The sequence below is a fragment of the Lolium perenne genome, chromosome 4 (genome assembly GCF_019359855.2).
Source record: "Lolium perenne isolate Kyuss_39 chromosome 4, Kyuss_2.0, whole genome shotgun sequence".
Classification (NCBI taxonomy): Eukaryota; Viridiplantae; Streptophyta; class Magnoliopsida; order Poales; family Poaceae; genus Lolium; species Lolium perenne.
Window position 1 is genome coordinate 350,937,132 of NC_067247.2, and position 10,483 is coordinate 350,947,614.

Consider the following 10,483-nt stretch of genomic DNA (forward strand, 5'->3'; position numbering starts at 1 on the left):
TCAGCTTTTATGTTTTTGTATAGGCTCCCCCATCAAATTATGATTATTGTATCTAAAGAGGTAACATCATAAAAAGAATCATAAAAGGACAATCACTAATTCCAAGAAAAATGTTTCTACTTACTGTGAGTAGCAAGACTGAATTTTTTTTGGTTCGAGAATTTGAGCCCTTAATGGAACCAGAAACTATTGCAAATATTTACCTTCTCAGTTGGTACCGCTCATCCCATTGTGATTTGCGTCAATGGGCCAACCTCTTCCTCTTAACCTATCTCCTTACCTCTCCGTGTTGATCTGCTACCTCCCTCCATTCCCTTACATTATCCCACCTAATCCGTTGACCAAGTACCATGTCACAACCATCCACAGCACCAACCAACCCACGCCATTAGCCTTCTATTGCTTGCCCCAAGATTTACCTAACACTTGATAGAGTACAAAATAGATTTACCATTTAAAAATTCTAAGACAATATGTTGTCATTCCCGAATCCTAACATAATACATTTAGAGAAATAGTAGAAAATCCTAAAACCCGTTGCACCGCTGGCGCAAAAGGGTGAAGTGAGACAATATTCAAGTCATAGGTTTTATAATAACTTACTTTAAATTAGCTCGTTACTTGATCTAAATGGATAGCCATTCCCTCTAGTTTTATTTTATTCTTTGTCTCCCATTGCGGGCAAAGACAAAAGCCAGACAATATTGCAACCATAAGTTTTATCCATGATATTATGCTTGAGATTTATATCTAAGCCATATGCAGACGCACATTGAGCATAATATGTAAGCCATGATTGAAGAACATATGATTGCTTTGACCAACTTACATGTAAATAACACTACAATCTGTGTACCTTATGAAGAAAGCAGAAGTTGATCAAAAGATTGAAATAAAGAAAATGTTGTTGGCGGGTGACTTTTCAGGAACCCTCCCCTATCCGATAAGGTTCTACTTAGAAAAGCATGCATAGTTACCACATGAGGTCGATTCCACAACAGAGAAGATAAACCAGGTGGCAGCGCAAAGGCAGATAGGTAGGGCATCACATTATCTTAACAGCGTAGGAAACAACCCATAGTTGAAGCAGCGCACCACAAGGCACTGGCGCAAAGACACAAGCGAGAAAATATTGTACCATAAGTATCCAGCAAAGACATCTGAATGCTATATTATTTTCTGTACATGGAAATACATACAAACCATGGATGCCAGTATCATGCAATAAGAGCTTCACTAAATATTTTTTCAATGCATAGGAGTCCTAAGCAGTCTATTTTATGAACACAGAAAAAACTCAATTATGGTTTTAGTGGCACAACATGTAGACGTCGGCACCTCTACATCTCTCAACAAATCCAAATGGTATCTGTGATGATACAGGTTAGTGAGCAAGTATCTTGAATCATCGCAGATTCATCAGGCTGTACTCATAATTATTTACATGTTTTTGCTGACTGAGAAAAAGCATACCATTGCTCTTCTTGAGCAGCAAATCTAAAAGATCAGCATTTGGATAATCCGTTACCATGACTGCATTGATATAGCCATCTGAGGCAGGGATGAACTTCTGCGGTATCGTCCCCAATTCATCATGTGAACCGAACCTGAAAGAAATCAATAAGAACTTGTTACTGAATTGTGTGAGGCATTACTTTCCAAAGATTTCAAGCTGTTGAGGAAAATACGAATATACAAACATATGTTCACAAATTTATAAAAGCTTTCTATCTTGGGAAGTGATGCGCAGATTCTTTTGATTCTTTTGTGACATGCAACACACTTCCATATGCACTCCAGCTCCATTGTACGAAGGGGCAGTATAATTATTGTCCAACACTGGGAAACAATGGAGATAAGGCATCTGCACCATGATAACAAAAGAAGGTCAAGCTTTCAAATTATTGTTCCCAATATATTTCAAATGTTTCAGTAAGATTAATACTTTTAACAGAGAACATGAGCTCTTCTTTTTAGTAAGAAAGGCATCATTCAATCCAAATTTGCACCTCTCCTTTTGCATCTGTGCCAACCATCAAACAATAATCTGAACAATAAACACTGAGAACACCACACAACCTAAACATAAATCACGAATTCCATAGGCTGACCAACTAAGAGACAGGAGGGAGACGGTATACCTAGGGACAAGTTCGAGATGGCAAGGTTGCTGGCAAGATCACCAAAATCTGGCCGAGGATACCGCACTGCAAGGTGAGCCATTGCTGCAAGAACGCCAGAAGGCCCCACCATCTCCTCATCGTGCACTGGCGCAAAACATCCAGCTGACATCTACTGGCCATTCACCTGAGTGGGGGAATGAGATAGTGGAGCACCAAGTCCTCATAATTAATCTATAGTAATCATGGATAGTAATCTTTTATTAGTAAGGTAACATCAAGAATACACATTAAATAACTATATATATACAATTGCCTAATCCCCAAAACTGCACATCTTGCGCTATCGCGCGAATGGCAGAATCAGTACATGAGAGAAATGCCTAAATTAGAGTAAACCATCTATATGCGTTACCTACATGATAAATTGCCCGGAAAGTTTTGCACATAACAAACAATAAAATCACACTTCCCATAAGCAGCATGCTCGTGATCCATCTATACTCGAGTATTTTGCACCTTTTACAAAGTTAACACAAGAACTGAAACCTGGTATTGCAATGCAGAAAGACCAAAAGACACCTTGCAGATTAGTAGCCAGCTTCAACGATAGACATCATATTAACATGATACGTGGGCCTGATATGATAAGATCGCCAGATTACATTTGTTTGCCGAAAGTTCCAAGCAGAGATGAGCATATTAATAGAGAAAAATACATGAACTGATGACAACAGCAGTGACTGCGAGGTTTAGCCTATAGAAATTACCATTAATTAACATTAGTGTTGTTGCAAGATTGAACACAGTACTGAAATCAGTATATCGTAACATAGCAGAAAATTGCAAAAACACTCAGGTAACTCAAAACGTGTGTGGTCAATCGCAAGCCTCTCTTTTCAACCTATTTCATGATATTCATGTATCCACTATCACGTGACTACAAGAGATTAGATCTATGGTAAAGGAAAAGAGAAATTACTTCAGGGCTGAACCGCTCCAAATACTTTTCAATGCTAGCCGAACGTTCAGCTTACTTTTCCTCATTAATAATATTCAGGTATATTCATGTTATATTGATGTAAGAAGCTACTAAGAGGAAGATTGATAGTCGAGAGAGTACATAAAGAGGAGATGAATACCAGCAGGGTCCAGCACCATCAGGTCAAGGGAGGGAGATGACAGCGGGATCACAAGCTGATCCATCACCATTTCACAACAGATTTCTGGCGCTAGTTCACTGTTTAAGTATCCATTATGGCTTATTCCTAACCCATTTGTCCGGGAGAAGTGTCAATCAACATAGTCACCGATTCATAGTCACCCTCATACTTCATACCCCATGCCCGATACTTGCACATGAAAGTTCCATCAGAATATGCCATTATTTCTTGGCAATGAAACATGTAGTGACTGTAGTGTTAACAAGTCTGCTATTTGTATGGTTTTCAAACAGAACCACATGGGAAAACTCAAGAGTAGATTACCAAGGCGCTAGGCAGAGCGGCCAGGGCGCCGACAAGCATAGTGCCTGGCAGGGCAGGCTGTGCCCAGCTTTGGAAACCTCTATAATCATATTTACATAAAAGTAGATTATCATTGTAAAAAAGTAGATTATCATCTTTGTAATTAACAAACTATAAAGTGGTACCATTTGAGGTAATGGTTAAAATGGTCATGCAAAATATCAACTACTTTTACTGATATTTGGCTACCACACCTGGCTCCTAAATATTATATTGCTTTTACTGATATGTACTCTGGCCTACTCGTACAAATACAGGGCAATTGCTTGAACTTCTTAAGCCGCTACCAACCTACCATGCGAACACAGCAGGATTGATGAAAACTGAAATTATGAGGTTGTACCTGACCTCTGTTATCATATTCAAATCTATACATAAAAAACATTTGAACAAGTATAAACAGAGATGTTAATCTGTGAGAGAAGCATTTGAACAAGCATGTGCCGTGTAGTTTGTTCTACTAACCGAAGCAAACCGGTGAGAGGAGGAAGGTCTCAACCTTCGAGCTGAACAAGAGCATGCCGTTGATGAAAAGCTACGCCACATATCCACCACTTTGCTCTAGCTTCACTGGGTTTCCGGAGTCTTTGTTGGCGAGGGAAGAGAATCCTGGTTGGGAGGCCAGGAGCGCCGATAGCCAAGAGCAGAACAACCTGAATTAGCGAGATTAATAGTACACTGACAACCATAATTTTCAGCACACTTGCCTCTGTGGCAATATAACGAACAACAAAAAACAAGAACACCTTTCCTTTGGATTTTCCCGTGGTAGTTGATCACTACTTGTACTACATATTCAACATTTTCTTTAGGAGTACTCAGCAAATCCCTTATGTTTCTCTAATAGAGAAGTAAACATCTACTATGTCACTAAAATAGAGGAGCGGGTGCAGATTTACAACTTAAAAGACAGGGAAAGCAAGTGTTCAAACAGTAACTGAAAAAATAGGACCTTACCTTGCATCAACAGAACATGTAGTGATCCATACACTGGTTCAGAGCTACTGGGTCCATAAGACGGTGATGCAAAATTCAGTAGGAAACCTGCAGTGTACAGAGCGCTGACCCACTTTTGGTATCCCCATAGCAATTTCCATTTGGGGTCGATATCCATTCCTCGCACCGCGGAAAATATCATTACAGGTCAAAATGTGTAATGGAGATAATTGCAAATGCACTTGAATTTTTCATTCCCAAAAAAGGTGTACGGGGAAAAATAGTACTCCGTAGATCATATGATCCCGGTGTCATCCAAGGTAGAGAAATGCAAGTTAACCCTGCAAAGGTTCATAAAGTTTTTTTTCCTATTTAATAATAGTGTAATAATATTTATATCTCACAAACAACCAACTGACCAATGAACTACATGAAAAGCTGATCTGAAATACATAGCAGAAAACGTGCTTATCAAAATTCTCCCTGCAGGCGGCACAGCCACACTGCTAAATCACTTGCGAATCAACAGTCCAACTCCAACATAAACATGGCCATGTAAAAACTGGGAGGATGGAGGACACACTGGAAAGGTTCTGACCTTCAGATTATATAGTTCTGAGAACTAATAGATCGCCAAACATATATCACCGAGAAAGGAAATCTAGATAGTGCAAGGAGATATTACAACTGACGTGTATATCCCTTATTGCATCATAAACCAGTAGTCGTGCAAATGTAAAATTTAGTATACTGTTTGTCGAACTGATTATTAACGAACGGAGTATTGTTTCAATTTTCTCTGCTATTGTTTCAAGAAGATAAGTATGCTACATATTTGAATTCAGTCCAAGTTCTCGCACCAATCATTCAGCTACAAAGGCAGGAAAAACAGTGGAATGAACAATAGAATTAAAATCTACTAATCCCCATTGATGGCAGGAAATGTCAACCAAGTATATTTGTTTGCAGATATAACAATGATATTATTTTTTCAAGAGAAAGGAGAAAGGAAGCAGAGCACACAGCACAAGCTTGGAGAGGTAGTGGCAGTGAGAGCACATAGCAGGAACAATGATACATTTCTGGTGGCATGGTAAATATAGCAGGAAAATAACCATATTTACCGATTTGTGAATGATCTCAATATATTAATAGCAGAAGATAAAAAAAAGCTCATTCCGGAGGTTACAATCACACACACATGTTAAAATCTCAACTTATACGCCCTAATTCCAGTAGGCTACGATAAAGACAAGAGTACGACGAAAAAGATCTGTGGGGTTGTGATCCTAGCCAGGTCAAGGGGCTTACAATTAGACGTGCCATGGTTTGTAAATACTTTTGATGAATAACCTCGCTACATACTCTTCTGCAAAAAAATACAAGTAGAACTTAAAACACACATCTTTGAAATAATACAACAAATTTAGAAACCAACCAAACAAATGAATGGCTCAAACACAAATAATTTTTCAGTTGTATCCCAAATATTGCACCGGTAGAACATAGGTAGAATCGTAGAATCCTGACGGAAGATACACGATACCAAGATGCAAGGTACAACCATTTTGGGTCTCCTGAATGTGGGACACTATTATTAATTTTTCAGTTGTATAGGTCCTTCCAGGCGATCAGCAGAAAGCAGAAGCAAATGTAAAGAAAGAAGCTGCCAACATCGGTAAAAGCTAGTTTCATCTTTATAAATTATCCAACTACCTGGTAAAATATTTTTATAGCTCTGAGTGCTTTATGAAACAATAGGAGCACAGATTTAGAATGAAAAGGAAACACAATGGAAGGACAAAACTACCTGACAAATGAGTGAAACGCAGAGAGGAGTACCGCTTGGGTTCATCAAAATCCAATCTTGTTCAGAGGGGCAGCATCTACTGCCAAAAATCAGCCATCAACGAATTATCTTAAGAAAACAAAGCCAATTACTAAAAACAATATATTCTAATTCCAATCTCACTTAGAAATCTAGATAGTTACACAAATTCATAATAGTACTTTTTAACGAAAACAACTTGGTTGTGGTTCATTAAGCTTAATACTGAGATACCAATCCCGAAATCGCCATAATCTTATCGAGAGTGATATTTTCCACACCTTGATGGAGGGCTTGATCTGGAGCATGAAGGAGGTCATGGATCAGGGCTGAACCCGCCTCACCCAGACTACCTCGACACCCAGCAGTGCTGCAGCAAACCCTCTGCAAGTGGGAAACAAATGACAAAAGTGAACAAACATACAAATATGATTGGGAAAAATAGAGAAGGCCCTCATGCTTTGATTATTTGTAGAACGGGAACATTTCATCAGTTATATAGATTTCATTGGCCTCTTCTAAATGTAACCATCACCAAGCGACCAAAGAGTTGTTGGTGTCACCAATGCTCTGCACTTGGCAGACTGAAGCCCTCTGAATCCTAACATTCTTTAGAAAATATTAGATAGATACAGATCTTGCATAATTTAATGTTGAGGGCATGATATGTAATAGCAAAAAAAAATACAGAGAATGACACCAAGTGACAGCAAGTTACCTGTCAGAGAAACAATCTATCCAGAAGACGTGATTATATCACAAAAAGAATGGGGGCATGCATCTTTCTTTTTGGTGAAGCAGTGTGGAAGGGCAAACATCTTCCCTTGGAAACAACCTGAGTGCAAGCGCCATGTGCCAACATTCCATTTAACTCTGCAAAGTATGCACCACAGTAAGCATAATAACGAACCATCTTTCCAATGCGAGGCAAATAAGTTCGGAAACTTCAGGGGTTCTTCTACTTACCCATCATAGGCAGACCCAGCCACAAACATGTATGGCCTCTCATCAAACTCTTTAAGGTGAAAATGTCTGTCCAACTCTTCTTCTGTGACTGTTGTTGGTAAATCCTGTTGATAGATACAGGTAAGCCTTCAAACATGAATACATAAGAGGCACTGGCGGAAGCAACATATCAAGATGAAATGAGCTTGCAAAGGACTCAAAGCAATAATATGGACAGTTATTTTTCCCAGTCTGACTTTCTCCACTTAGAAAATGTTGTGATCTCCAACACTGAGACTAAAAAGAATTCGACTATCAGCGCAAGCACATGGTTAAATGTATGTTTCTACTCTTCCATATTTTGAGCTCTTCACCTTATGATGCATGGAAAGTAAACTGACATCTTCTGACACTCAAACAGTATGAGTTGGATTCCAAAGTTACAACTAATGTGCATCACATGATAGAATTCTTCCACAAGGGCCAATTTTCATCCAAGAAATTTCCTTTTTAACCGAGAGTGAATGTATCGAGTTTTGCTAGGTAATTTTGTAGTATATATGACATTTCAGATAACTGAAAGGTAAACCTCAACCTGTTTGTTTGCGAATATGAGTTAAGATCATATCTATAGTTTAATATGCTTCATTAAGCAAAACATAAATCATATAACGTGAAAGGTGTAACTTGTTAATCATCATTCATAGCCAAAGTTTATGTTTGTACAACACTTAAAGTAGATTAGACAGTAGTAGTAAACGAGAAACTTTCGCACAGCTATAAGGTACATATAAAGGATGTAGACCAAGATCACTGCACCATTGAAGCAAGGTCTTACATAAGATAAACATTTTCTGCAGATCTTAAATGAATGTGGAAAACTTGTAAAAAATGATGGTTACATGCCTTCAGTATAAACATTGACTGTAATATTTCAATAGTTTGCATATCTTCAGGAAAATTTAATGTTTGAGGCTTCGAAACAAGGGAATGAAAACTGGCCTACATTTGCCAGCTACCTAATCTAGCTACCTTGGTTTTGTAAAATGAAGAGTGTTCTATCTCCAGGAATTAGAGTGACAGCATGGAGAAAATGCAATTGCATGATTCTAGCATCAATGAGTCATTCTGTTTGAAATGGAATGCGACATTTGTTGCTCAAGTAAAGATTTGCAGTCAAACTAAAATAAGCTGTGAAACACAATCTGGCGACCAGTGTAGCCAAACATCAATCAGTGTATTGCCCGGTTCTAGCAAAAGTAGATAAAACATGTGCAGCTCTACTATGGTTACAATTAATATTCTTGAGCAAGATCTCTCCCAGGTTTCATCATTTTGATATCCATTAATAGATGAGCAAACGCCCATCTATCTTCCATAAACTGAAAACAACCCCGAATGGTGAACGGGGAAGCTTGTCTAATGTCTATAGCACAAGAAACCATACCTGGCCTCCCAGATACCAGAAAACAAGTTTCACATTTGCATCTTCAATGCGTCCAATATTAAGCCCCACAGTTGGAACGACACGATCATGTGGAAGCCCTTCTCCTTTCAAATAGATTGACTTCAACTTTTCTAGCAAGGTCTGCATAGTCATGATTAGAAGCATGTCAAGTTTTAGTGTAAATCTAATAATCATATAGAAATAAACTCAATCTTCAACATGAGGATACTGCCACGTAAAGGAGACATGGTTGGGTCAATACTTCATGCATGTAAACATAAGTTTCAGATGAATTACCGTCTTCCCAGCCTTATGGACTCCAAGTATGAGTAGTCGGAACTCTGTCTTGCTAAACACATGGTTCCACAGGCCGTAGAACAAGGAGAACATTTCTGGTATTCCCCTCTACTCAATCGGTTACGACCTTGGTGCACCGATGACCCCGCAACCTGAATAAATCAATCTCAGGTTACACATATTTTCCTTGTACTAATCTGAGATATGAATCTGAAGCAACTAAACACTCGATAATGAGCAGGCTCTGACTTTCAAAATTGCAATGAATACTCAGTACAGTATCATCAACGCCACACTTGCATTGCGCGATAGCACGAACTACCCATTCCCAAACCCTGGGCTAATCCAAACCATCCACCACCACCATTTCGGATTCTCAAACTGGACGAGCGGTACCAATTCGTCCCAAGCACGACCAATTCGGTTCACCAATACCTAACCCCCTGCCAGATCCCAACTCCGTTCAAGAGTGGGAATATTTGCATACATCCGAACACCAACCGCGGAATCGCTTGGCGTACCATTGAAGTAAACCAATGCGCATCAAATCCGGGGCGGCGAAAACAAATTCGAGAGCGGAGAGGGTAAAAAGCGTGTAAACCACGGTGCGGAGGCGAAGATCCGGATCACTCACCGGAGGAGGGGACGGACTCGTACCTGCCACTGGTCGTCCACTCTCTGCCGCCGCCAGGCAGGCGCTGTTGTCGGCGAGCAACGGGAGGAGGGGCGGCCTGAACGAGCCTGGAGAGGGTGGCTCTCCTCCAAGAGAACGAGGACGAGCTTACGAGCGTCGCGCGGCCGGCCACCATCGTCCACGCCAGGAGTGCCGAGGACGAAATCGAGTGCGCGCGCGACCGCGCGTCCAGCCGCCGCCGCTCCTTTGCTCCCTTCTGCCGCCGCCGCTCGGTCTCACCTCCAACCGCGCTGAGCTCCGTCTCCATGGCCGGGCCGGACCGAGCCGCCGCTGTCTCTAGAGGAGGAGGAGGAGGTGAGAGGAGGCAGGGATTGGGGGAGGACGGGAGGCACGGGATTGGGGAGAGGATGAGGCTTTGGTTGGCTAGGGTTTTCACCTCTTCAATTTTCTGAGCGACGCGAGCACGAACCCTCGTTGTCTCAAACAAACGGCCCCACGCATGCACGGGCCCAGCCGTCATGCACCCAGAACAAGCAGCGGCTGGTACAAAAATAATTACTGGATCCGACGGTTGTGGTGCAAAGCGGGTTTCAGAAGGGTGAAACGGACGAACACGATCGTTTTGCCCCTCTCAGACCCCCTGGATGGCTGAGTAGTCTTGCAACCTTTATAGGAGAAATGACAAAGAAAACATTGGTATATATAGGAACACAGACATTGCGCGGCGGAAGCGCATCCGAATATCAGATG

At 40.7% G+C, this 10,483-nt stretch overlaps 1 protein-coding gene across 12 annotated transcripts; it reads right to left on the reverse strand.

The window, feature by feature from the left end:
• Positions 1-1,044: 1,044 nt before the first annotated feature.
• On the reverse strand, positions 1,045-10,153 carry LOC127301373 (uncharacterized). 12 transcript variants are annotated; one of them, XM_071819432.1, is made up of 11 exons: positions 9,757-10,153; positions 9,100-9,251; positions 8,803-8,943; positions 7,377-7,480; positions 7,129-7,283; positions 6,692-7,019; positions 6,393-6,468; positions 4,604-5,951; positions 3,263-4,299; positions 2,142-2,354; positions 1,045-1,864 (listed from the first exon to the last, which is right to left on the reverse strand). In XM_071819432.1, the coding sequence occupies exons 2-5, from the start codon at positions 9,190-9,192 to the stop codon at positions 7,145-7,147; spliced, it is 477 nt and encodes a 158-aa protein (XP_071675533.1). In that variant the 5' UTR covers positions 9,193-9,251; positions 9,757-10,153; the 3' UTR covers positions 1,045-1,864; positions 2,142-2,354; positions 3,263-4,299; positions 4,604-5,951; positions 6,393-6,468; positions 6,692-7,019; positions 7,129-7,144. The 12 variants fall into 12 exon arrangements, with proteins under 12 accessions (XP_071675533.1, XP_071675532.1, XP_071675531.1 ...); XM_071819431.1 differs by having other exon boundaries at positions 2,703-4,299; XM_071819430.1 differs by having other exon boundaries at positions 2,540-4,299.
• Positions 10,154-10,483: the final 330 nt, after the last annotated feature.

Excerpts from the sequence above, each read along its gene's own strand:
- LOC127301373 (XM_071819429.1), bottom strand. The coding sequence starts at position 9,192 with ATGTTCTCCTTGTTCTACGGCCTGTGGAACCATGTGTTTAGCAAGACA. Across the intron at positions 8,944-9,099 it reads TCCATAAGGCTGGGAAGACG|ACCTTGCTAGAAAAGTTGAA; the intron begins GTAATTCATCTG and ends ATGACTATGCAG. Across the intron at positions 7,284-7,376 it reads GCTGGGTCTGCCTATGATGG|AGTTAAATGGAATGTTGGCA; the intron begins GTAAGTAGAAGA and ends CATACTTTGCAG.